Source organism: Schistocerca cancellata, chromosome 5 (assembly GCF_023864275.1).
Source record: "Schistocerca cancellata isolate TAMUIC-IGC-003103 chromosome 5, iqSchCanc2.1, whole genome shotgun sequence".
In the NCBI taxonomy this organism is placed as follows: Eukaryota; Metazoa; Arthropoda; class Insecta; order Orthoptera; family Acrididae; genus Schistocerca; species Schistocerca cancellata.
The window spans coordinates 393,790,899-393,816,625 of NC_064630.1; the positions used below are offsets into that span (position 1 = coordinate 393,790,899).

General features: G+C 42.1%; 1 protein-coding gene across 1 annotated transcript in view; it reads right to left on the bottom strand.

Annotated features, from left to right (window-relative positions):
• The window catches only part of LOC126188561 (E3 ubiquitin-protein ligase MYCBP2-like), a gene marked incomplete at its 5' end in the record, with an annotated part of 354,851 nt that overhangs the window by 27,549 nt on the left and 301,575 nt on the right, over positions 1-25,727 (bottom strand). Inside the window, 2 exons of the mRNA XM_049930160.1 lie at positions 8,641-8,880; positions 23,431-23,559. Coding sequence (XP_049786117.1) covers positions 8,641-8,880; positions 23,431-23,559 — 369 coding nt within the window. The remainder of the gene's footprint in view (positions 1-8,640; positions 8,881-23,430; positions 23,560-25,727) is intronic.

The window sequence follows — 25,727 nt, forward strand, 5'->3', positions numbered from 1 at the left end:
ATGAATGCTGAAGATTACAATGACTATAGTTGAGACAGTGTAAGAAGATCCCTGACAGCTTGCAGCACTTGCCAGCTTTCAACTGCAGATGATAACAGTAGCCGTCTACAGAGCTGTGACAACAACGACGTGTTGCCATAGAGACATTTACAGAATCGTATTACGTTATTGGTTGACACAGCAGCATGAAGCTGCCATGCCCAGTCCACTGCCACTCTCAGGGATCAACTTGCACCTACTATAAATCAAGGGATTGATGAAGAGGTACAGCACTGAACAGGGGAGAGAAGAGCTTTGTTGCACAACTTGACAAAAAGAAGGGGTACATTGACAGGACACTTCCTGAGGCATTAAGAATATTTAATTTGGTAATGGATGGAAGTATGAGAAATAACAACTACGAAGGAAGACCACACAGCTTGAGGCTGTTGCCAAATTGCATCACTATGGAGGGCTGGGTGTTGGAATCCATGGGGCATCCAGCACATCCCACGTGTCCTTGACTGGTCCACTACTTTGACTGCCCCAGGAATTGCCCATACTGAAGTTGACCCTTCATCGGTGGTCGAGTGGAGGTCACTGCAAGATGTGGTGGGCAGTAAAAGACTTCGGAGGGCCTTCCCAGTTCATCTGACGAACAAGTGTTGGGCGTCATCTGTGGCTAATGAAGTCCCTGAGACAGATGCATTCACTTTCCCTGAAGCCTCACAGCTAACAAGGCCTGTGCATTCACAATGGGTGGGATTACTGGTAGTTGGGAGCTTCAACATTAGGCAAATAATGGGGCCACTTAGGGATATGGCATCAAAGAAGGGGAGGAATCCAGTGTGAACTCTTTGTGCATACTGGGAGGAGTCAATTCAGATGTGGAAACCCTGCTTCTGGGTGCCATGAAGAGCACAGGGTGCAGCCAGCTACAGGTGGTGGCTCATGTTGATACTAATGGTATGTGTCACTTTGGATAGGAAAAGATGCTCTCTGGTTTCAGGTACCTAGCTGAAATGGTAAAGCCTGCGCTGCCAGTCTTCCTCGTGAGAGGAAGGCGGAGCTCTCCATCTGCAGCATCATTGACAGAACTGACTGTAATCCTTTGGTACAGAGCTTAGTGGAGGGTCTGAATCAGAGGCTCACACGGTTCTCTGACCATATAGGCAGTAGATTCCTCAACTTGTGCCATAGGGCAGTGGGTTTCCAGGTTCCACTTAATAGATCAGGAGTCCACTATGCACAGAAAGCAGCTAAGTGGGTAGTGGGGGCTGGTTTTTTTGTGTTAGACAGTCTATGGAAACAAAAGAATGGATGTCAGTCTAAAAGGATGCAGGACAAACACACAAAGGTAGACCTAGAAACAGTTGGTATTGTAGTCATAAATTGTTGTAGCTGTGCTGCAAAAGAAACTGAGCTCCAAACACTAATGAAACACACTGAAGCTCAAATCGTTACACGTATGGAAAGCTCGCTAAGTCAGAAACAAGCTCATCTGAAACTTTTACTAAAGACTTAACTGTGTTCAGAAAAACAGATTAAATACAGTTGACGGTGGAGTGTTTATTGCAATCAGAAATAATTTACCTTGTAGTGAAATTGAAGTAGATAGTTCATGCGAGTTAGTAGGGCACAGGTTAGACTTTACAACAGGAATAAATTAATAATTAGTTCCTTTTACCAACCTGCAACTCGTAATATGCAGTTGCTGAACAGTTCAAAGAAAACTCGAGTCTCATTTCAAATAGGTATCCCACTCATACAATTACAGCTGGTGGTAACTTCAATCTACCCTCAATGTGTTGGCAAAAATACATGTTTACAGTCAGTGGTAGTCATAAAACATATCTGAAATCATTCTGAATGCCTTCTCAGAAAATTATTTTGAACAATTAGTTCAGGAGTCCACTCAAAGTGTAAATGGTTGCAAAAACATATTTGATCTCTTTGCAACAAATAATCCTGACCAAATAGGGAGCATCACGATGGATACAGGGTTTAGTGATTACCAGGTTGTTGTAGCGAGACTAAATACCACAACATTAAAACCCACAAAAAATAAATGCAAAATACATCTATTTTAAAAAACAGATAAAAATTCGTACGAGGTCTTCCTAAGAGACAATATCCACTCCTTTCAATTTGATTACTGTATTTACTTGAATCTAAGCCGCACTTTTTTTCCGGTTTTCGTAATCCAAAAAACCGCCTGCGGCTTAGAATCGAGTGCCAAGCAAGCGGAAGTTATGAAAAATGTTGGTACGTGCCGCCACAACTAACTTCTGCCGTCGAATATATGTAGCGTTACGCAGGTATGCTTTGTAGGCACAAAGATAAATACTGGCGCCAAAACCTCTGCGTCACTAAATAAATTTTTTTAAAAAAAGTGGAAGACGAGCTTTTTTTCTCCACTCATTTTTGACCACTGCATTTTCATACATTATCCAACAAAGTAAATACAAATTCCGTATTGTTCATCTTCATCTTCGAATTGTTGGTAAGGCGGGTACCAGGTTGAGATTCATTGGGAGAGTCCTTAGAAAATGTAGTCCATCAACAAAGGAGGTGGCTTACAAAACACTCGTTCGACCTATACTTGAGTATTGCTCATCAGTGTGGGATCCGCACCAGATCAGGTTGACGGAGGAGATAGAGAAGATCCAAAGAAGAGCGGCGCGTTTCGTCACAGGGTTAGTTGGTAACCATGATAGCGTTACGGAGATGTATAACAAACTCAAGTGGCAGACTCTGCAAGAGAGGCGCTCTGCATCGCGGTGTAGCTTGCTCGCCAGGTTTCGAGAGGGTGCGTTTCTGGATGAGGTATCGAATATATTGCTTCCCCCTACTTATACCTCCCGAGGAGATCACGAATGTAAAATTAGAGAGATTAGAGTGCGCACAGAGGCTTTCAGACAGTCGTTCTTCCCGAGAACCATACGCGACTGGAACAGGAAAGGGAGGTAATGACAGTGGCACGTAAAGTGCCCTCCGCCACACACCGTTGGGTGGCTTGCGGAGTATAAATGTAGATGTAGATGTAGAATGTAGCACAATTTCAGTGTACTACGAAAATGTGACTGGCAAGACTGGGATGTTTGTCAATATGGCCAACTCTACGTTCTGAATTTTTTCCTATCTGTGAGAAGAGATGGTTGCTAATAGGAACCTGATGAAATTTGAATCACATACGGTATTCTCTTCACCATAAGAATAATACGAATATAAACATTTTGCCATGTATTCTTTCGTGTTTGCTGCTATCTCATTTAAATCCTGTCTGCCTAATAAACCACGAAACTAGAGTGAGACAACAGCAAACGCGGAAGAATATACGTATCGTCTCATGTTTATATTCGTATTATTCTTATGCCTAATAGTGATACAGTCAGAAATGAAGCTCGGCAAGTGACAAATTTTTAAATCTAAGATGAATCTAATTTCTGTGCAGAATTTGATGTAATAAAGAAGCGGCCGCAAAGATTTTCAAACGGAGAAAAATTTTCGCCTAACTCTCATTCAGAACATGTTCTATCATACGCAGTCTATTATTTGATTCTTGTTGATCATTATCAAAGAAAGCAGCAGTGTAAGTAACAACAAATAGCAGTCTCTTGCCATTGTTTCGCTAATGAGACGATTCCCCCCCCCCCTTTTTTTACGCGGCGGTAGCGCGCACAAAAGCAAGCCATGCCGCGAGCGGCGACAGGCCGTAAACACGCACTATCAGAATGCGACAAACAATGCATGACACAGTGCAGTAATGCATTTTCAGCTTAAGAGTGACGCAAACACCTATAACAAAGAAAACGGCATTTATCAGATCAAAGCAAAATAAGCAATCGATTCAAACCAGACGAAGCACGTGAAAAAGGAAGGGTACCCGTATAAATACGGACGGAGCGCCTGACGCATAGCAATGGCTACGTGGTAAAGCTTAACTGCTAAGCTTACGACTCGAACCAAACTACTGTAGCTGTATCGTCATTCATTCGACCTAAATTGTGTCTCATATTACAATGGACCAACTTTGTTTCGATTTGGAGGTGCGGCCTAAAACTTTTCTCTCCCTTTGAATTTCGAGTCTCAAATTTCAGGTGCGGCTTAGATTCGGGAAATTTTTTTTTCCTTTATTTCGAGTCTCATTTTTCAGGTGCGGCTTAGATTCGAGTGCGGCTTAGATTCGAGTAAAGACGGTATGTAAGTGTAGACCAGATATGGTTTAAATTCAAAGAAATAGTATTGACAGCAATTGAGAGATATATACCAAATACACTAATAAGAGATGGTGCTGATCCATCATGGTACACAAAGAAGGTTGGAACACTGTTGCAAAAACTATGAAAAAAATATGCCAAATTTCAAACAATGCAAAAGCCACAAGACAGGTAAAGTTTTATAGACGCTCAAAATGTAGCATAAACTTCAATGCGAGATGCTTTCAACAGTTTCCAGAATGAAATTCTTCCCAAAATCTGATAGAAAATCCAAAGAGATTCTGGTCATATCTGAAGTATACCAGCAGAAAGACACAACCAATACCCTCACAGCATGATGACAATGATGATGTTATCGATAACAGTGCCACTAAAGCTGAGTTACGAGTTTTCCAAAATTACTTTAAAAAAGAAGACAAAGTAAATATTCCTGAATTCAAATCAAGAACAACTGTCAACATGAGTAACTCACAAACAGATATCTTTGATGTAGTGAAGCAGCTTAAATCACTTAATAAAGGCAAGGCCTCTGATGCAGACAGTATACCAGCCAGGTTTCTTTTAGAGTATGTTGAAATAGCTCCATACTAAACAATCATATACAACCAAAGGCTTGTTGAAAGATCCATCCCTAAGGACTGTAAAGTTGCACACGTCATACCAATATCCAAGAAAGAAACAGGAGTAATCCACTGAATTACAGACCCATATTGCTAATAATTTGCAGTAGGATTCTGGATCATATACTGTGTTTGAATATTATGGGTTATCTGGAAGAAAACAATTTACTGACAAACAGCTACAACAGATTGAGAAAAAAGCATTCTTGTGAAACTCAAGTAGCTCTTTACTCTCATGAAGTAATGAGTGCTATCGGCAGAGGATATCAAATCGATTCCACGCTTTTAGATTTCCAGAAGGCTTTTGACATTGTTCCTCATAAGGGACTTCTAATAAAATCACTTGCCTATGGAGCATCATCTCAGCTGCACAACAGGATTCATAATTTCCTGTCAGAAAAGCACAGTTCACTGTAATTGACAGAAAGTCATCAAGTAAAGTAGAAGTAATATCTGGCATTCCCCGAGGAAGCGTCATAGGCCCTCTGCTTTTCCTGATCTACATATATGATTTAGGAGACCATCTGAGCAGCCCTCTTAAGATTGTTTGCATATGATGGTTTTATAAAGCCATCAGATGATCAAAACAAATTGCAAAATATTTAGACAAGATATCTGTATGGTGCAAAAAGTGGCAATTGAGTCTAAATAATGAAAAGTGTGAGATCATCCACTTGAGTACTAAAAGGAATCTGTTAAATTTCAGTTACAGGATAAAACACACAAATCTACAGGCTATAAATCCAACTAAATACTTAGGGATTACAATTACAAATAACTCACACTGGAAAGATCACATAGATAATGTTGTGGAGAAAGCAAACCAAAGAATGTGATTTATTGGCAGAATGCTTAGAATATCCAACAGGTCTGCAAAAGAGGCTGCTTACACTATGCTTGTCCACCCCCTTCTGGAGTACTGCTATGCGGTGGGGGATCCACATCAGATAGGATTAATGGAGGACATGAAAAAAGTTCAAAGAAGGGAAGCTCATTTTGAATAATTGCAACAAAGGGGAGACAGTGGCATGATTATGTTACACAAATTGGGGTGGCAATCATTAAAAGTCAAGGCAATTTTTGTTGTGGCATGATCTTTTCATAAAATTGTAATCACAAACTTTGTCCTCAGAATGTGTAAATATTTCGTTGGCACCCATCTACAGCGGGAGGAATGATCATCCTAGTAAAATAAGACAAATCTGAGCTCGCATGGAAAAATTTGTGTGTCCATTTTCCCCGCACATTGTTCTAGAGTAGAATGGTGAAGAAATAGCTTGAAGGTGGTTTCATGAACCCTCTGGCAGGCGCTAAATTGTGAATTGCAGAGTAATCATGTAGATGTAGACGAGGGCTTGATTACAGCAAGTGAGTTCAAATGGACACAGGTTGTATTATTTCTACAGAAACAAAGACACTTGCACAGAATGGACCAGCATGGAGAGCTGCACCAGACCAGTCTCTGACAGATCACCACACCACAACAACACTCCAGGCACAGTAAATCTTCAAGTGAATATGAAATAAACCTGTGATTCTCCTAAAATACTGGGTGGTTATAACTGAGTTCCAAGTGCTCAAATGTGGACCGTATACATCGCAGAACAAGTTGACACATTGTATGTTCACTAATAAGTGCATTCACGGAGAATGTTGGAAAAAATAATTGTTACACTTTCTGCCATCAGCTGAAAATACACGGTAAGTAGCCAGAATGTGAAATGTTTCCTGTTTTGATGTCAATAGGCTATTTGTCACTTGGTGACGTGTTGATTTCTTTTGTGAAGTGACTGTTAGTATAAAGGGTTAAGAAGATTGAAGTTTTCCATATGAAACGCAATGACAATCGAGAAGAAAGACCCATGAACTACTGGTAAAGTTGTTCTATCAGAACAGCAGTGCTGCAGTACAGGAATATCGCCAACAGAAATAGCTGTGAAGAGAACCCATGTCAATAAATGGGCTACAGACCATGATCAAGAAATCTGAAGAAATAGGTGACTTACATGGTGCAGCAGGGAGAGAGATGTGGCTCATTCCCATGGCAGTTGATGAAATTGCTGTAGCTATAGCTGACCGTGCAGCACATGCCTCAAATTCTGCAGCCAGTGCTCCAACTGTGTCATGGGAAATGTCTTTCCCCACATCAATAGTTCAAGAGATTTTGCAATGCATTTTATATTGGTATCACTAAATGGTTCAGAATGTGCACCAAATGGAGCCATGCACCGAATGGAGCTGTGACTTTGGTGTTCGTTTTTGGCACACATGAAAATGGATGACATGAGGCCAGGGGACAGTGTTTGGATGGACGGGGGACAGTCTTTAGATGGATTAAGCACATTTTACTCTGTATGGTGCCAAGACTGCACAGAACCGTCACATATGGGGTTCTACTCCACTATATGTTGTGCAGGAACATCCACTGCACTTGATTATGTGACTTTGTGGTGTGGTTTCACAAGTTCCTTCATTCTCAGTCCATTTTTCTTCTAGGAGATGACACCTCGCAGGCCTGTTTGGTGTACAGTGACATGTGCACATTATGTGGACCTCCACATGTGATTCCAGCTTTGCATGAATGCAGTTGTGTGCACGTTATGTGGACCTCCACATGTGATTCGAGATTTGCATGAATGCAGTTGTGTGCACGTTATGTGGACCTTCACATGTGATTCCAGCTTTGCATGAATGCAGCTGTGTCCACATCACTTTTTTCATGCAAGATGGGGCAACAACACATGTCACTTGCCAGGTGAAAGATTTGCTTCGAGAAACCTTCAGCAATGACCACAGGATTTCTATGCAATTTCATGATGTGTGGCCTTCCAGACCCCTGACCTTCCATTTAATTTATGGTTGTGGGGATGTCTGAAAGATTGTGTCCATCAGGGATATATCTGGACTCTTCCTGATCTGAAGGATAGCATAAATGACTTATTGCTCTGATTACACTGGATACGCTGTGAGCAACTGTCGACCATACAGAACACGTGTTGTAACTTGTGACTATATCCTAATAAATTGCCAGATCCACCATTGTCATGTGTCTAATCATTCCTCCCCTTTTCCTGAACCCAGGAAGAAAGGGGAACAATTACTTTTTTCAGCATACTTCATGAGTGCACCAATTAATGCCCTGTGATGTATACATCCTCCACTGTAGCACTCAGACCTCCGCCTGTTTCTTTACAACCATCCAGTATATTGCTTACTTCTCTTTGCAGAGAGAATTGTTATTGCAATCTTGTATTTACACATTTGCTAAAATGTCTTAACAATGATGGCATTGTGGGGGAGACTTCATTTTGAAGCATGATAGTGCTTTATGTGAAGTTTCATTCAAATGTTCCTGGTCATCTTAATGTAGGACTTCGACAACTTAGTTTGGAGGTGCTTTCTGTCATGGAATAGTTATCTTAATTAACTCCATGTAATTATTTCTAATGGGATTACATAAATGATCATATGTTTTGTGTCTTCCATTTGGAGCAGTTGCAGGAAAGAGTTGTAAATACAGTTGCTGATACTGACCATGAGACACCAGAGTGAGTATAGCAAGAATTAGACCTCTCAACTGCCATTTTTGAATCACATAATAAAGCACATTTTAAAGTCTGTGAGATTGTCTATCAACTTATGTATTTCTCTTGTGGGCTCTCTTTGTTGTTCTCACATATATGTATTCTGAAATTCTTTAGGTAATTACAAGTAACTCTTGCCATTAGTAAGGTCTCTGAGGAAAAATAGGTGACTTAGCTTGCAAATCCCCAAGGCTTTTATTTAATTTTTAATAGAGAAACTGAAACCAAGCATCTCACCTGACAATCTTGATCTGCACAGATATTTCCAATTGCCAGTAGGCCTGAACTTCCAGTAGCCCCACAGAAACGACATACACCAGATGTTACACCTGCTGGCTTCGTACGTGTTCCTTCACGGAATTCTACCATAGCCTTTAGTGTGCAGGAGTCAGCCAGTGCCATAACCCAGAACAGTTTAGTGCGTCCACATCCTTCATGGAGGTCCACCTTTATTGCTTCTTCTTCTTCCTTGCATACCTATTGAACATATTTTTACATTCGCTAACAGAATTGTAGGAGAGAGGTAAAATGTTACACTGCATTTTTCATCCATATGTTACATAAATACTGGAAGAAGTAAAAGCAACAACTTACCACATAGTTGACATCTTGATAGGCACATAAATAATACTGAAAATATCACTATCTTTCAGGTGTAACCCGCTTCAGAACTGACAGAATACACATACACCTGCACAGTTACATTATCTCGGATGACTAAATTGTGACAGCACTGCAGACTGACTGGCATCATGGGCAGTGTTGCGTGGAGTTGGTGAGTGGAGAATGAAAGTGGGGAGCACAGGGAGGGGGGATGGGGAAGGGTAGTTGGCAGCTGGGAGGGACATGCAGATGATGCACAGTACAGGACTGTGGCACATGTGAGCTCATTCTGGCCACAGGTGGGTGGGTGGTGCATAGTGTAGTGATGTGGAGGAGTTTACCAGGAGGAGGAGATAGAGTGGAGGAAGAGAAGACTGCAGAGAGAAAGAGTGAAATAATCCTCTCATCTGTCTTCAGAGCTTCTGCGGCATCGTGCTGAATAACACTCGCTGCTGTGGCCAGAATCCACACACTCTCAGCACCAATAGGCACACAGGACAAGATAAATGAAGTGCTGTTTCACAGATTTAATCAAAAATGTTTATCGGAGGACCCATATTAACTTTCTCCACTGCAACACTATCCAATAACTCTAAATAAGGTTCAGCAACCTTGCTTTGACTGATGACAAAAGGTTAAACTTCACAGTACTCCAACGTTTAATTATTAATGTCCTATAACAATACAACTACTTTCAGAAAGATTCCAAGATCCAGCCACTGGAATGGAATATGTATACTGCTAAGAGTTCATACACCACCTCCAAATGTCTCATTAACAACTTCTGTCAACCGTCTCCACACAACCAAACAGAAATACAGTTTAGTGTCAATCGGTTAAAAGACATAGAACACCCAAATTTTTAAGGAAACAAATAGAACTTATTTGTTTCAATTACATGTTGCCAAAACCACTTTCTACAATGAACACTAACTTCAGCTAGCTGATGGCTCCACATTCTGATATAAGATGCCTTGTTCTATTGTGCACTTGCATGCTCTCTGAAAGGCAAGAGTCATCTAAAAAAGTGGAAAAGAATTAAACAGAATTCATCAGGGACACTTCCGTCCATACGGGAAGCCTCCTCTTCGAGACTTTATGGCCAGTCAAACAACACCTATGGACGTTGGCCACCTCCATCAAGACCTGTGCAAAAAATTCAAAGGGGGAAAAAGTGTTGTGACTCGCCGATCTTTCAAAGTGCCGCCGCGCAGTTACGCGCGTCCTCTACATGCGGCGCTGTCTGCCAGCCGTGCAGCAGCAGTGCCACCTAAGCGGCCAGCGGCCGCTGGACTTGGACTCAGTTATGATTTGACTGTTACAGTGTACACACACGTCTTACTTTGTTTACTTGATCTGTGACTTTCATGTATTGCATCTTCCTTGAAATATATTTGTTCAACTTGAAGTTATAACAATTGGCGACGAGGATGGGATTTTTCTTTTCAAACGTTGACCCACATGTTTCCATCGCTACTTTAGAGCAACTATTGCAAGGTCTCATAGAACAGCAAACGCTTCTCACAAATGCGATTCGTGATTTTGTCACGGCATCAACTGCGGGGCATCTCTCGTCATTGTCTCTACCTACTTTTCCACCTTACAACGAGACGGTGGAAGACTGGTCTGATTACAAAAAACGTCTTCGACAGCACTTCTTGGCATTTCGTGTCGCGGACAAACAAACATGTAAGTCTCTGTTCCTTTCATGGATTTCACCTCAAATGTATTGGTTGTTGTCGCAATTGGCTCCTTTGAAAGATTCTGCGTCTTTGTCCTTTGCTGAAATGTGCTCACTTCTGTCCGTCTATTTTCAAAAGCAAACGCATGTGGTAGCCTCTCGTGTTGCCTTTTATTGTTGTCAAAAACAAAGAAATGAATCCTATCGTGCTTGGGCTGCTGAACTTCACAGCCTCAGTAGAAAGTGTCAATTTGTTACTGAAGTTCACAAAGAATCCTACAGCGATTCCATGGTATGGGATGCTATCATCCAATCGGCGCCCGACAAAAAGTTAGGCAATGTGCCCTTCAGTTGGCAAATCTGACTCTAGATGAAGTCCTATCCATCACTCAGTCTTTTGAAATTTCTCGTGCCGCTGGAGAGCAAATAGGGGCATGGGGCGACATCGGGGAAATACAACCTCTGTGCGATGTTGATGAAGCGTGTGGCGTGTCCCCGCCGGCCGACGTGGCCGCAGTACGCTCCCAAGCGCAGCCTCGGCCTAACTGTAAACAAACCTCTAAGAAACTGCAGCAAAACCCATGGCAACTTCCTTCATGTCTGCGGTATTTTAGGAAACATTCACGAGAAGAGTGTCCACAACGTTGGGCAGTGTATCACAAATGCAAAAAAAAAAAAAAGGTCATTGTCATCCGTTTGAAAATCCAACCGCATGTATGATGTTCATGAACATGATACTGATTCTGATTCTGTGTTGTCTGTCAATTGTACTTCTTCCCTTTCAGGGAAGTTATTCCTCGCTGTCCAAATACTTGGTCAAGATGTTCGCATGCAGGTGGAAACTGGTTCTGCTGCCACTATCATCAGTTCTCATATGTATCTTCAGTTGGGTTCTCCAATCCTGTCACCTGTCACTAGGCAATTAAGGACTTAACAATAAACAGAAGATTTCTCTCTTGGGACAATTTGATGCTGAGGTATCTGACAAATCTGTCGTTCGCACTGTTCCCATATTTGTGGTCAACCACAGTAATGCGGAGAATCTTTTTGGTTTCGATGCCTTTCACGTTTTTGGGTTCTCCATAGATGACTCTGTCAATATTGTCTCTGATGCTATTCCTTATGCTCAATTGGATTCCCTGTCGACGACATTTTCGTCCCTTTTTTCTCCTGGGTTAGGCCATGCAAACGACTTTGAAGCTGATATCACGCTCAAACCCATTGCTCGGCCTAAGTTTTTTCGGGCTCAGCCCATTCCTGTGGCCCTTCGTGATAAGGTCAAATGGGAGCTGGATCGTCTCACTGCTTCAGGGGTCTTGCTTCCTGTCACTTCCAGCGAGTGGTCCTCTTCTGTCGTTGTCGTTGCTAAGCCAAATGGTGATATTCATCTCTGTGGTGATTTCAAAGCCACTGTAAATGCTCAATGCCTTATCAACACTTACTCTATGCCACGACCTGAAGAATTGTTCACTAAACTTGCTGGAGGCCAGTATTTTTCTAAACTTGACCTGTCAGAAGCTTATCATCAACTTCCTCTCGACGCTGCTTCCCACAGTTTATGGTCCTTAACACGCCTTTCGGCCTCTATCAATGCCAACGATTGCCATTCGGGGTTGCCAGCGCCCCTGCTCTCTTTCAGCGATTCTTGGAACAATTATTGCTCACTGTCCCTGGGTGTATAAATTACCAGGACGACATTGTTGTCACTGGCTCCACCACTGACAAACATCTTAAAAATCTCCGCACACTTTTTCATGCCTTACAGACTGCCGGTCTTAAGTGTAATCTTCAGAAATCAAAATTTTTTCCGGCATATATCATGTACTTGGGGTTTCAACTCTCTTAGGATGGTATTTGTCCTCTTCGGCAAACTGTTGCTGCGATCAATGCCCTTTCTCACCCTACATCTGTTAAGGAACTGCAGGCCTTCTTGGGGAAAATAGCATACTATCACAAGTTTTTGCCATCTGCTGCTTCGGTGGCTCAGCCGTTGCATCGCCTGTTGCATAAAAACGTGCCTTTTCACTGGTCAGCGTCATGCAATGCGGCTTTCCAGAAATTGAAGACTATGCTGAAACGGGCCCCGTGCCTGGCTACTTATCGACCTGGCCAACATCTTATTCTTGCCACAGATGCCTCTCAATACAGGGTCGGTGCAGTCCTTGCGCACCATTTTTCTGACGGTTCTGAACAACACATTACTTATGCCTCCAAAACGCTCACGGATGCCCAACAAAAGTATTCTCAAATTGAAAAAGAAGCTTTGGCCATTATTTATGCTCTTCATAAGTTTGGTGTTTTTCTCTATGGATCCAAATTTCATCTTGTTACTGATCACAAACCACTTGTTTCCTTGTTTCACCCATCAATGTCATTTCCCAACAAGGCTGCACACCGCACTTGTGGACGGGTTCCCCATCACCGGGGACCAGCTGGCGACTGCTACGGGTTCTGACCCTACCTTCTCCCGGGTTTTATGCTGTATTCAGAAGGGTTGGCCAGATTGTCCATCTGCTAAGACTTCTGATCCGTTGCGGAACTAGTACGCTTTGCGTTACCGCCTCACGGCCAGGGATGGTGTTATCCTCCTTTCCACCGAAAAGGCTTCGCCGTGTGTTGTGGTACCTGCGTCTTTGTGTGCTTTGGTCTTGTGCCTCCTTCACCAAGGGCACTGGGGTGTCTCTCGCACAAAATCTCTGGCACACTGTCATATGTACTGGCCCGGCATCGACTCTGAAATTGCACACATGGTCACTGCCTGTCGCCCTTGTGCGTCAAAGGCCGCTGCCCCGAAGTCATCTTTGTCACCGTGGCCTTCGGCTGAGAAGCCCTTCGCAGGGCCTTTTTTAGGTACCTATTGGCTTTTTGTTATTGATGCCTACTCTAACTTTCCTTTCATTGTCCGTTGCACGTCGCCTACCATCGTGGCAACCAACAATGCTCTCGTTCGCATTTTCTCTTTGGAAGGCCTTCCCTCTACTCTTGTTACTGATAATGGTCCGCAATTTGCCTCTTCCGATTTTGCGGATTTTTGTGCCTGTCATGGCGTCATGCATGTCACGGCCCCTCCATTCCATCCACAGTCAAATGGTTTGGCTGAACGACTGGTCCGCACATTTAAGGCTCAGATGAGGAAGTTCCTGACTTCTTCTGCTGATGATGCGCTTCTCCAATTTCTGGCTTCTTACCGTTTCACCCCCATGGGCGACCACAGCCCGGCTGAGCTCTTACATGGCCGACACCCCACACGTTACTTCATCTTCTCCGGTCTTCCACCTCATGGCCGCGGGTGCCTTCATTTGGCCGGTTCACCGCCGACGACCTCGTATGGGTACAGGGATATGGCAGGTGGCCAAAATGGAGTCCTGGCCACATCTTACGACACCGTGGCCAACGTCTGTATGAAATCCAGACAGACACGGGTGTTCCAGTGCGTCATTCGGACCACCTTCAGCCTCGTGTGCCGGCAACACCTGTTCCGGATGCTGCTACACCACCTTCAGCTCTACCTGACACTCGGGATACTGGAATCTCTCATTACTCACAACACAGTCCTCTCACCATCATATCGGTGCCAGCACGAGAACTGACGCCACCAGGAGACGTGCCCATGCAGGAAGCAGATGATCATCATCTGTCGGAGCAATTCTACTCGCCTCCTTCTCCTACGGACATGGACACATCAGCCATGTCTCCTGTTATAACAACCGGACTTGCCGTAACCGGCAGATTAGTGCACGGGGCCCCATCAGATTCGACTCCCACATCTCCTGTCATCTCGACCCGTTATCATCGGGGACACTTCCGCCCATACGGGAAGCCTCCTCTTCGAGACTTTACGGCCAGTCAAACAACACCTATGGACGTTAGCAATCTACAGGCGACCTCCACCAAGACCTGTGCAAAAAATTCAAAGGGGGTAAAGTGTTGTGACTTGCCGATCTTTCAAAGTGCCGCCGCGCAGTTCTGCGCGACCTCTACATGCGGCGCTTTCTGCCAGCCATGCAGCAGCAGTGCCACCTAAGCGGTCAGCCAGCCAGCGGCCGCTAGACTTGGATTCAGTTACGATTTGACTGTTAAAGTGTACACATGTCTTACTCTGTTTACTTGATCTGTGACTTTCATGTATTGCGTCTTCCTTGAAATATATTTGTTCAACTTGAAGTTATTACACTATCTTTCCACATTTAAAAAGTAACTTTAATGGCCATGAAGAATCCCTAGCTTCTGACTTGAGTTAAACAGTTTAAAACATCAATTTCACCTCATAGGCCCCATGACTTGCCACCTGCAGCATGGGACAGCATTCAGCTGACTCACAATTTCATGACTCTCCAAAACACTCCCGAAAATTAACTTAAAATTCAGGCCAATCAACCCTCATGGGAAGCTGTAGCTCTTCAACTGCCCATTACCTGCACACTAATAGCTTCTGCTGTAAGGCAATGCTTCCTGCAAGGACTTTCAAAACTTTCTTTCCAATAGATGTAGGAAACACTAGTCTTCATGCAAAGTCACAGGCCTTTAAACCAATCACATAGGCTCTGGTCACAGTCCATTCAGGAGGATGGGAGAAAGAGTGTACCAAGCACCTCTACGACGAAGAAAAGCTCCTTGCCCCAAATACAAGCTCTGATACAAACAATAGCCACAGAACAGTCACACAGGCAAAACCAAGAAAATATAGTTGAAAGGTGTGAGTGGAGGATGAGTGAAGTTAGGGTATAGCAGACATTTAGGCCACGAGGATAATGGATGTCAAATCAAACACCTTTCAGTTGTCCAGTTTCCAAACTTATTTTATTTGGCTACCACTTTTGGTGATTTACTATGCCCCTTCAGGCCCATTCCACCTCTGTTCTGGTCAAAACAAGGGCCAGCATTCGAAAAGTGGTATATATAGTTTCCTGCTTGCTATAATGATCACTTCTATTATCATCTGGCAACTGTTTGGCAGATGATGGTTGAAGTGATTGCTATAAAAACTAAAACTAAACTCCTACCAAACAGGCCATGAAGGTCCAATGGTACCGAACAGTCACAGTGTCATCCTCAGCCCATAGGCATCACTGGATGTGGATATGGAGGGCATGTGGTCAGCACACCACTCTCCCGGCCGTATGTCAGTTTCCGAGACCGGAGCCGCTACTTCTCAATTAAGTAGCTCCTCAGTATGTCTCACAAGGGCTGAGTGCACCCCGCTTGTCAACAGCGCTCGATAGACCAGATGGTCACCCACCAAAGTGCTAACCCAGCCTGACAGTGCTAAACTTCGGTGATCTGACGGGAACCAATGTGACCACTGTGGCAAGGGTGTTGGCTAAGTGATTGCTATAGCAAGCAGAAATCTACAGGTACCAGTATTCGAATGCTGGCCCCTGTTTTAACCAGAACTGAGGTGGGATCTTCCTACATGTTGGTCAGGGGCCTGAAGATGGTGTAGTAGATCACAGAAACTAGTAGCCAAATAAAATAAGTTTGGAAACTAGATGGCTGAAAGGTGTTTGATTTGACATCCTGTATCAAACAGCCGAGTCCTGCAAACATTTCTGAAAAGGTGGACATACAGAGGAGGATAATGGGGTCGAAAGTTGTGTTCCAAGGACAATTCCCCCTACATAATTTAGAAAAGCCACTATTGGGAGGGAAGTATCCAGAAGACAAAGATTAGGAAGCAATGATTCAAACTGAGCAAGCTGTGCTCAGTGGTATATTCTGCCACTGTGTGATCAACAATGGTACTGGCCACAGTCTGGCAGAGGGCATTCATTTGGGTGGACAGCTGGTTGGTCGTCACATCCATATAAAATGCTGTGCAAAAGTTACTGCATAGCTGGTACACAATCAGATTGCTTTCAATGGGAGTCCTACCTCTGACAAGATATGATATGATTTTGATAAGAGTCACAATCTCTTGCCATAAAGGTCGTACACCTGTCGTAGACCTATACGTGAGACCTGTCCAAGGCACCCACCCAACACATCCCAGTCCAGTCCTGTCAGAGGCTCATCCTATCCTAACAGAGGCAGGTCTACCTGTGAAAACAAAAAATGCTTTATTTCAAGGACTAATTCACAACCTATGAAGTCTGGATCTTACTAACAACACCAGCTTCTCTGAGTCATGTAGAAGGGAATTGCCCCTGCAACATCTTCTTCAATTCTGTAATCCTCATGGCCTCAATCTCTGCTAGCCCCAGGCCCACACCCGTCTCTAATCCTATCCCATCATCCTAACATCACTCACCCTGTACTCACACCGTGCCTTCTGAAGTACCCCTCTTCCTTTGCTCTGTATCCCTCTCCTAACCCACTCCTCCACTTCATTGTACACTACACAAGACTTTCCCTGGATGCACTCAGTATAAGCTCACCAATGCCAAATTCTTATCACTGGTGCCATTCCTGCTGCCTCTCCCAGCCATCAGCCACCCTTCCCAAATCCTCCTTCTCACTCCGCAGCTCTTCCCTTCTTCAGAGTGTATATGTGTGTGTGTGTGTGTGTGTGTGTGTGTGGGGGGGGGGGGGGAGGGGGGGGGGAATATATATATATCCTGGTTACACATATATTTTTTCCCATGTGAAAATACATCTTTTTCCTAGGAGAAAATACACTTTTTCTGTGTTAAGCGACAATATACTTTCCCTTGGAGCTGTAAAAATTACAAATCCTCTGAATGATAAAGGCATTATGTACCAGCACAGAACATCCTAGTGCTTAAGGCAAAAAACTACACATTTTGGAAAGATATTTGATGTGTGGCAACTTACACACAGTATACTTTCAGATCGCGAAAGTATAAATACAAATTCCAGCATGCTAACTTTCGAAGCATTGTAATTGAAATTGCGACACACTTTTGTTGGACAATCATGGGTCACATTATGTGATTCATCAGCCAATGACAGCAGATATTCAGAGCATATGACCTGTGATATTGTCAGCCAATAGCAACATCATTGTTACATAGTGCGAACACACAAACAGGAAAAGTTAATGGTTTAAATTAAATTACATTCAGCATAGCTACATGGTAAGCTGGGCTTTCACCTACAGCAGTGATCAGTCCCCACCCCCGGATTTCATCTATAGTAGTGGTCGATTCCACCCCCCCCCCCCCCACCCCCCCTCCCGTCCCTCGAGTGTGTGGTTGGTGGGCAGGATCGCAGGAGCACAGCTTAAACTGCAGTAGCTGACAAGCACAATTATAATTTTCACTACTGTGTACTGAACATTTTATTGTTACATAGTGCGAACACACAAACAGGAAAAGTTAATGGTTTAAATTAAATTACATTCAGCATAGCTACATGGTAAGCTGGGCTTTCACCTACAGCAGTGAACAGTCCCCACCCCCGGATTTCATCTATAGTAGTGGTCGATTCCACCCCCCCCCCCTCCCGCCCCTCGAGTGTGTGGTTGGTGGGCAGGATCGCAGGAGCACAGCTTAAACTGCAGTAGCTGACAAGCACAATTATAATTTTCACTACTGCGTACTGAACATTTTATGGACTGAAACTCCACTGCAGAGTGAAAATCTCATTCATTTTATGGACTACTTGGCCGAATAAGTGTTCTGCTGAGCACTTTGACTTTTCCACAGAAAACTCAGTTATGTGCAAAATTGCTCAAGAATTCACTTCACAGTTTTTTTGAAGAATAATAATACTTTTTGCCCTTGTTATTGCATAATTTGCAATCTATGAAAGAATTAAGATAAATATGAAAAACTAATCTTGAAGCTTGGTCTATTTTCCTGTATTACCCTTAAAATACACTCCTGGAAATTGAAATAAGAACACCGTGAATTCATTGTCCCAGGAAGGGGAAACTTTATCGACACATTCCTGGGGTCAGATACATCACATGATCACACTGACAGAACCACAGGCACATAGACACAGGCAACAGAGCATGCACAATGTCGGCACTAGTACAGTGTATATCCACCTTTCGCAGCAATGCAGGCTGCTATTCTCCCATGGAGACGATCGTAGAGATGCTGGATGTAGTCCTGTGGAACGGCTTGCCATGCCATTTCCACCTGGCGCCTCAGTTGGACCAGCGTTCGTGCTGGATGTGCAGACCGCGTGAGACGACGCTTCATCCAGTCCCAAACATGCTCAATGGGGGACAGATCCGGAGATCTTGCTGGCCAGGGTAGTTGACGTACACCTTCTAGAGCACGTTGGGTGGCACGGGATACATGCGGACGTGCATTGTCCTCTTGGAACAGCAAGTTCCCTTGCCGGTCTAGGAATGGTAGAACGATGGGTTCGATGACGGTTTGGATGTACCGTGCACTATTCAGTGTCCCCTCGACGATCACCAGTGGTGTACGGCCAGTGTAGGAGATCGCTCCCCACACCATGATGCCGGGTGTTGGCCCTGTGTGCCTCGGTCGTATGCTGTCCTGATTGTGGCGCTCACCTGCACGGCGCCAAACACGCATCATTGGCACCAAGGCAGAAGCGACTCTCATCGCTGAAGACGACACGTCTCCATTCGTCCCTCCATTCACGCCTGTCGCGACACCACTGGAGGCGAGCTGCACGATGTTGGGGCGTGAGCGGAAGACGGCCTAACGGTGTGCGGGACCGTAGCCCAGCTTCATGGAGACGGTTGCGAATGGTCCTCGCCGATACCCCAGGAGCAACAGTGTCCCTAATTTGCTGGGAAGTGGCGGTGCGGTCCCCTACGGCACTGCGTAGGATCCTACGGTCTTGGCGTGCATCCGTGCGTTGCTGCGGTCCGGTCCCAGGTCGACGGGCATGTGCACCTTCCGCCGACCACTGGCGACAACATCGATGTACTGTGGAGACCTCACGCCCCACGTGTTGAGCAATTCGGCGGTACGTCCACCCGGCCTCCCGCATGCCCACTATACGCCCTCGCTCAAAGTCCGTCAACTGCACATACGGTCCACGTCCACGCTGTCGCGGCATGCTACCAGTGTTAAAGACTGCGATGGAGCTCCGTATGCCATGGCAAACTGGCTGACACTGACGGCGGCGGTGCACAAATGCTGCGCAGCTAGCGCCATTCGACGGCCAACACCACGGTTCCTGGTGTGTCCGGTGTGCCGTGCGTGTGAGCATTGCTTGTACAGCCCTCTCGCAGTGTCCGGAGCAAGTATGGTGGGTCTGACGCACCGGTGTCAATGTGTTCTTTTTTCCATTTCCAGGAGTGTATATCAGACACAAATATGTCTGTAAGATTTAAACATGGCATAAATGGCTGGCCTTCTGGGCCCAAAATTTTTCTAAATAGCTGGTCCTAAAGTGTAAAGTTTTGAAATGAGAGTAAAATGCTCCACGATTTAAGAAATGAATCGCACATGGTCACATGTAACGTAATTCATCTTGTGTAAAAGGAAATGCATTTTGAAAGTAATGATCTCAAGCAACGGATTGCAATACTTTTCCGAGACCTGTCATAAATGTAATCAGTTGTGATGTCACGTTCATCAAAAGTAGTTTGTTGTTACAAGTATTGCACAGTCTTCATCCTACAGCCTTCGACTCATTTTGCTGTTGGCAGACACTTGTGTGTGCAGTTTGTTTTGCTGTAAATGGAGCATTTTATTTGAAACTAAAATTTTATTTTGATATTATTGTTTCGTTTATGTTTTCTTGCTGCAGTATTATTCTGTAGTAGTGGGAGAAAGGAAAATTCTTTGTTAGAGTATCTGTTCTTACTAGTCACAATTACAAAAATTTAACTGGAAACTAAAGCATTGAAAAACTACTGGAATTCTAAAAAAAATCCCAGGTTTTCCTGGATTTTTCAATTATGAAAAAATTCTCAGGTTTTTCCCAGATTTCCTGGTTGTCCCAGGCCATATACACCCTGTTCTTTTGCCCATTCCACCCAACACAACCACGGACACCACTGAGCTGCAGTGCCGGCACGATGTAGCTAGCCCAGAGAATGTATGAGGCCTGTTCAAAAAATTCCAGAACATTCATAGTTTTGCACCAATAGTGTGTTGGAGCAAAATACGGCTGGCATCCCTGCACACACCTGTGTTTAATGTGTAACTGCTGGAAGTTTCATTGTTGTATGTTTGTCAGTTATTGTTCAATGTTGTATTGAGTTGAACGTTGTGTCGCATATTTTGCGAATTTTGAGATGGCAAGAGTTAGAAAAGGAACACATCTGTATTAAATTTTTTTATGAAACTTAAGAAGATCTTTACAGAGACACACCAAATGATGCAGGAAACGTACAGTAATGAGTGCTTAAACTGTACTCAGTGTTACGAATGGTTTGCATGGTTTAAAAATGGCCAGACAGAAGTTAAAAATGACACTCATTCAGGGTGCCCTTCAATGTCTAACAACGATGCTCATGTCAGAACTGTCAATGAAATTGTGCATGCCAATTGAAGACTGACTGTCCACGAGGTTGCAAAAGAATGAAACATTTCAGTTGGAACATGTCATGAAATCCTGACACAGCATTTTGGAATGCATTGTGTTACCACCAAGTTCATCCCAGAAGACCAGAAAGACGTTTGCCTTACAATCTGTGAAGAGCTTTTAGATCACGCAAATGAGAATGAGATGTTCCTTAAGAGAACTGTAACAGGTGACGAGACGTGGGTCTATGGTTATGATGTTGAGACCAAGGTTCAATCTTCACAGTGTGTCAGGAAAGATTCTCCAAGACCAAAATAGCTCATTACGTCAACTCATATTTCAAAGCCATGTTGATAGTTTTAGTTGACTTTGAAGGATTAGTCCATCTCGAATTCAATCAACGGTACTATCAGGACAGGTTGCAATGCCTGTGAGAAAATGTGAGAAGGAAATGGCCTGAAATGTGACAAGACAATTCATGGCTATTGCATCACAATAACGCACCCCCATTTTCATCCCTGTTGGTGCATGGCTATTGCACATAAAACAAAATCACTGTGCTGCCTCATCCCCCATACTCTCCAGACCTGGCACCTGCAGGCTTTTTTTTTATTTTCAAAGTAGGAAACACCACTCATAGGGTGAAGATTTGCAACAATAGACAAGATAAAAGAAAAATTGCAGACAGTGCTTCACGCAATCCAGGAAGGGTCATAACAAGGCTGCTTCTGGAAGTGGAAATGGTATTGGGAGCAGTGTAAAAATAGTGGAGGGGAGTATTTCAATGAAGACCATGCACAATAAGTAAAAGGTAAGTGTAAAAAAAATTTGTGGACAAAGTTCCAAAATTTTTTGAACAGACCTCACATACATGCAGGTGTATGTGTATCTTATTACCTCTGAAGAAGAATTCATCCAAAAACTAGCAATGTTCTCAGTATTTTTTATGTGTCTGTTGACATATTAACTATATGGTAAAGTGTTACCATTACTCATTCTATTATTTACATTCCATCACAGACTTCTGATTTACCCATCCTTATGCTATGATATTTTTGTTTAAAAAAACTTCAAATCAGTATAAAACAAACAGTTTATGCAAAATCCTGATTTAAAAGGTCCTGCTTTTTATTCTTAGGTTGCAATTATCAATTTCTCACATACAGATTATATGTGAATAAGGAAGAATGAAAAACTTAAGTTTCCTTTCTTTCTTTTTTCTTTTACTGAAATCTGGAACCAGCTAAATATATAGCAACAGTATTTTATGTGGCAATTTGTCTTAAATATATTTTGTCATAGCGTAAATGTTGGTTGCCTGGGACAGTATTCCTGCGCGTTTTAAATGCACTAACATATTAAATCATGTGACTGGAATGCAATCTATTTAGAAGAATGATACATGGTTTATAGTTAGTATCTGTGCAAGATTCACATTTCTCACATACATCTTCTTAATTTTGGATAAACTAATTTGCATTATAAACTCTTGTACAATTTTGATGCTTAGTTTCCCTTGTTCAAGAAGGCAAGTGGTGCTTCAGTTCTAGTCTGCTGGTATTTTACTATCAATTTTTGGCTGTTGATTGCTTTTAAAATAAACTGCTGTTGATTGCTTTTAAAATAAAAGTACAGGATATGATCACACTGCAAGATTTTGGCACATAGAAACTCCATGATGATTTAATTCTGAAATGGCATGTGGGAAATCCACAGATATAAAGGTAATATACCACGCATCACATCACAAACATGACGAAAAGCCAGCAGTAAACATATATAACGTCTATTAATAAAGGAAGTGAGCTTTTGTTACCCACATTTTTATTCTACTTACATATGTTTAATCCCTGTCTCCTTCAAAATACTCACCTACTCTCTTCATTTAATTATTCAAGTAATGTTCACACTTCAACTTACAGTCCTGGAAAGCTTCTTTTGGAATGTTAATACCCATGACAAAATCTCTTTAACATAATCAATTGTCTCAAATATTCTCTTACTGTTCTCATAAGATGCATTACAAACAATTAAGGAATGCTCTCTAACAATATCTCAGCACATTCAGAAAGCATTAATAATCAAGAACCTTCATATCCTTTAAATGAATTGTAGCAATCTTCACTAAACTTAAAAGAACTTAAAAATTGAGCACCATGCTGTTCATTTTGTACTGTTACACATTTGTAAACAAAATGTAGCAAATGAAACCAATTAGGGGAAACTTAATTTTCAATCCAGAAATTCACATAAAATTTAAAATTATGTTTACTATTCTGCCCTAGGAGTAAAATCATAATTTTAATGATAGACTAACATGTAGTAAGAATGTTTTCAAAAATCCCCATAAAATACATCTATTCAGCTATATATTTGCTTACCTGTCTCTGGTGCATACGAGTACGTCGATGCAAATGCAGGAATCTGTCACAATCAGCACACAGATTTCCACAAATGTTGCACTGTATTATTGCCCCAGTTTCCCCATCATCATGATTGCTGCATGTAGGCTGCAATTACAGAAATTACCTTTTTATTTCATTTACAAATACATTCATGTGTCAAAACACTTTTATCTGTTAAATTATTTAATTATTTTGTGTGAATCACATTATAGAGAACAGTCAAAATATACAACTATTAAATAAAGTAGTTATTGCAAACTGCTCTCATGTGATATATCAAAGGGCTGCTAAACAGTAATAAGTTAATAAGTGTTCACATTTCATTGTTACTGAAGGCTTCCCCCCCCCCCCCCCCCCCCTCCCACACGAAAGGCCATACAGAAAACAATCATTCAGATAACAATGAAAAGTTGTTTTCTTATATCAAATGGAATTTTTTGTCTTAGGTATATTACAGCAACCACTACGCACAAAATTTTATAAAGAATATATTTATAATTAGGTACAATTACCATATAAATTACTGTTTCTATGTAGCTCAAGTCATATGTGGCAATCATTTAGATAGAGTGTTACACTTAAAAATTTAACTGGTAATTCAAAATGGAATTTTATTATTTTCTACAGTTATTATCTACATTACTAAATGTCTAACCCAGTTAATGGTTCATTTTACACATTCTCAGGTGGAGGTTGTCTTCAAACAGCTTACAGGGCACAAAAATATGTATTCCAGTATTTCATATAATTACTGACCAAATTTAAAAATTTAAAATGCTGTCATAACCAGCTCATTAAGAGACATAACCTTATGTTAAAGTTTCAACACCGTAAGACAAGTATCACAGTTACAAAATTTCCATATGTTTTGAGGTAACTCATGGTGCACAAATTACCCCGACTACAATCATCCATTATTTGAGAATGAGAACGCTTAGTGACTTACAACAAATTTTTCACATAATTTCAAACCTTTATGAAACTTTTTCTCACTGATGAATCCCGCAAAATGATGAAATGAAAAAAAAAAACAAAAGTTCATTGCTTACTGCATTTTTGCTGTTCATGCAGAAGAACTTCATCATCAAGTATGACAGTTTAATTTATGATTTCTTTACTAGTAACTCTATTTACAACACATTTTTAGACAGTAACCATATATACCACTGAATGTGCCTGTAAAATTATATTATTGTGCAGCTCATAGTCCAGGAGATATCACAAACATTGAGATGTGAGAAAAATTAACTTTTGCTTAAAACTGACAGTAAATTATCGAGAGTATACTCATCCAGTGTCTGATAATGAAAGCATTTAGTGACTTCCAACAAGCTTCAAGGTAATTTCAAATCTTTCTAAACTTTTTCTCACTTACATGCATGATGTCAAATATTTAACTGCTTAACGCTTGTAAAGTAATGAGGCAAAAAGATTATATATCAATAAAAAATAATAAAGATATACTCACCAAGCTGTGACAGGAGAAAACATACATAAAGGTTAAGGAAATGTGAAAGGACTGGTAAAGTTTAGAAATCTTGTCAGTCTGTTTCCTTCATCCCTCTTCCTTCCCCTTCAATCCTTCTCCGAGAAGAAGGAGCCACTGGTTCTGAAAGTTTGCACATTTCCTTGACCTTTTTGTATGCTTTCTCCTGCCCCCACTTCATGAGTAGATTTTTTTTTCTACAAATTATATTAGACAAGGGAGTTTGTTTCTTTAAAGAATTGGGGGAAGGTGGTTTATTGATTAAAAGAATGAACATTTAGCAACATATGGACCTCAAACTGGTTATTAGTGTTAAGCTATAACATGTATTTATTTTTCTTATGTTTGCAACAGAAGGGAGATGGTCGCATTGATAAACTATATTGCAGAAATAAAACTGAAACAAAAATCTGGGACTTGACAAAAGTATCGGCCACTGAGTCGAATCTTGTTCTTAAACAGCAGAAATGATCTTCCAGTGATTTTATAGAATGGTTAAGAAATTGTAATGTTTGCTAATGACACAAGCATACTAATCAGATCCAAAATCAACCTTAGTAGACACAGCTCAAATGATAGGTGAAGAGGCCTGCAACTGAGTCACAGCAAACAACTATATAAAAGAATGATCCGCAATTCCACATGAGTCAAGATGACCTGCTAGACCCAGAAGTAGTCAATAATGGTCAATTACTAAATAAAACATTGTGTGTAAAATTATTTGAGGTCCAGCTACATAACATGTTAAATGAAGTCAAATAATAAATAAAACTAATCAAGGAGATCA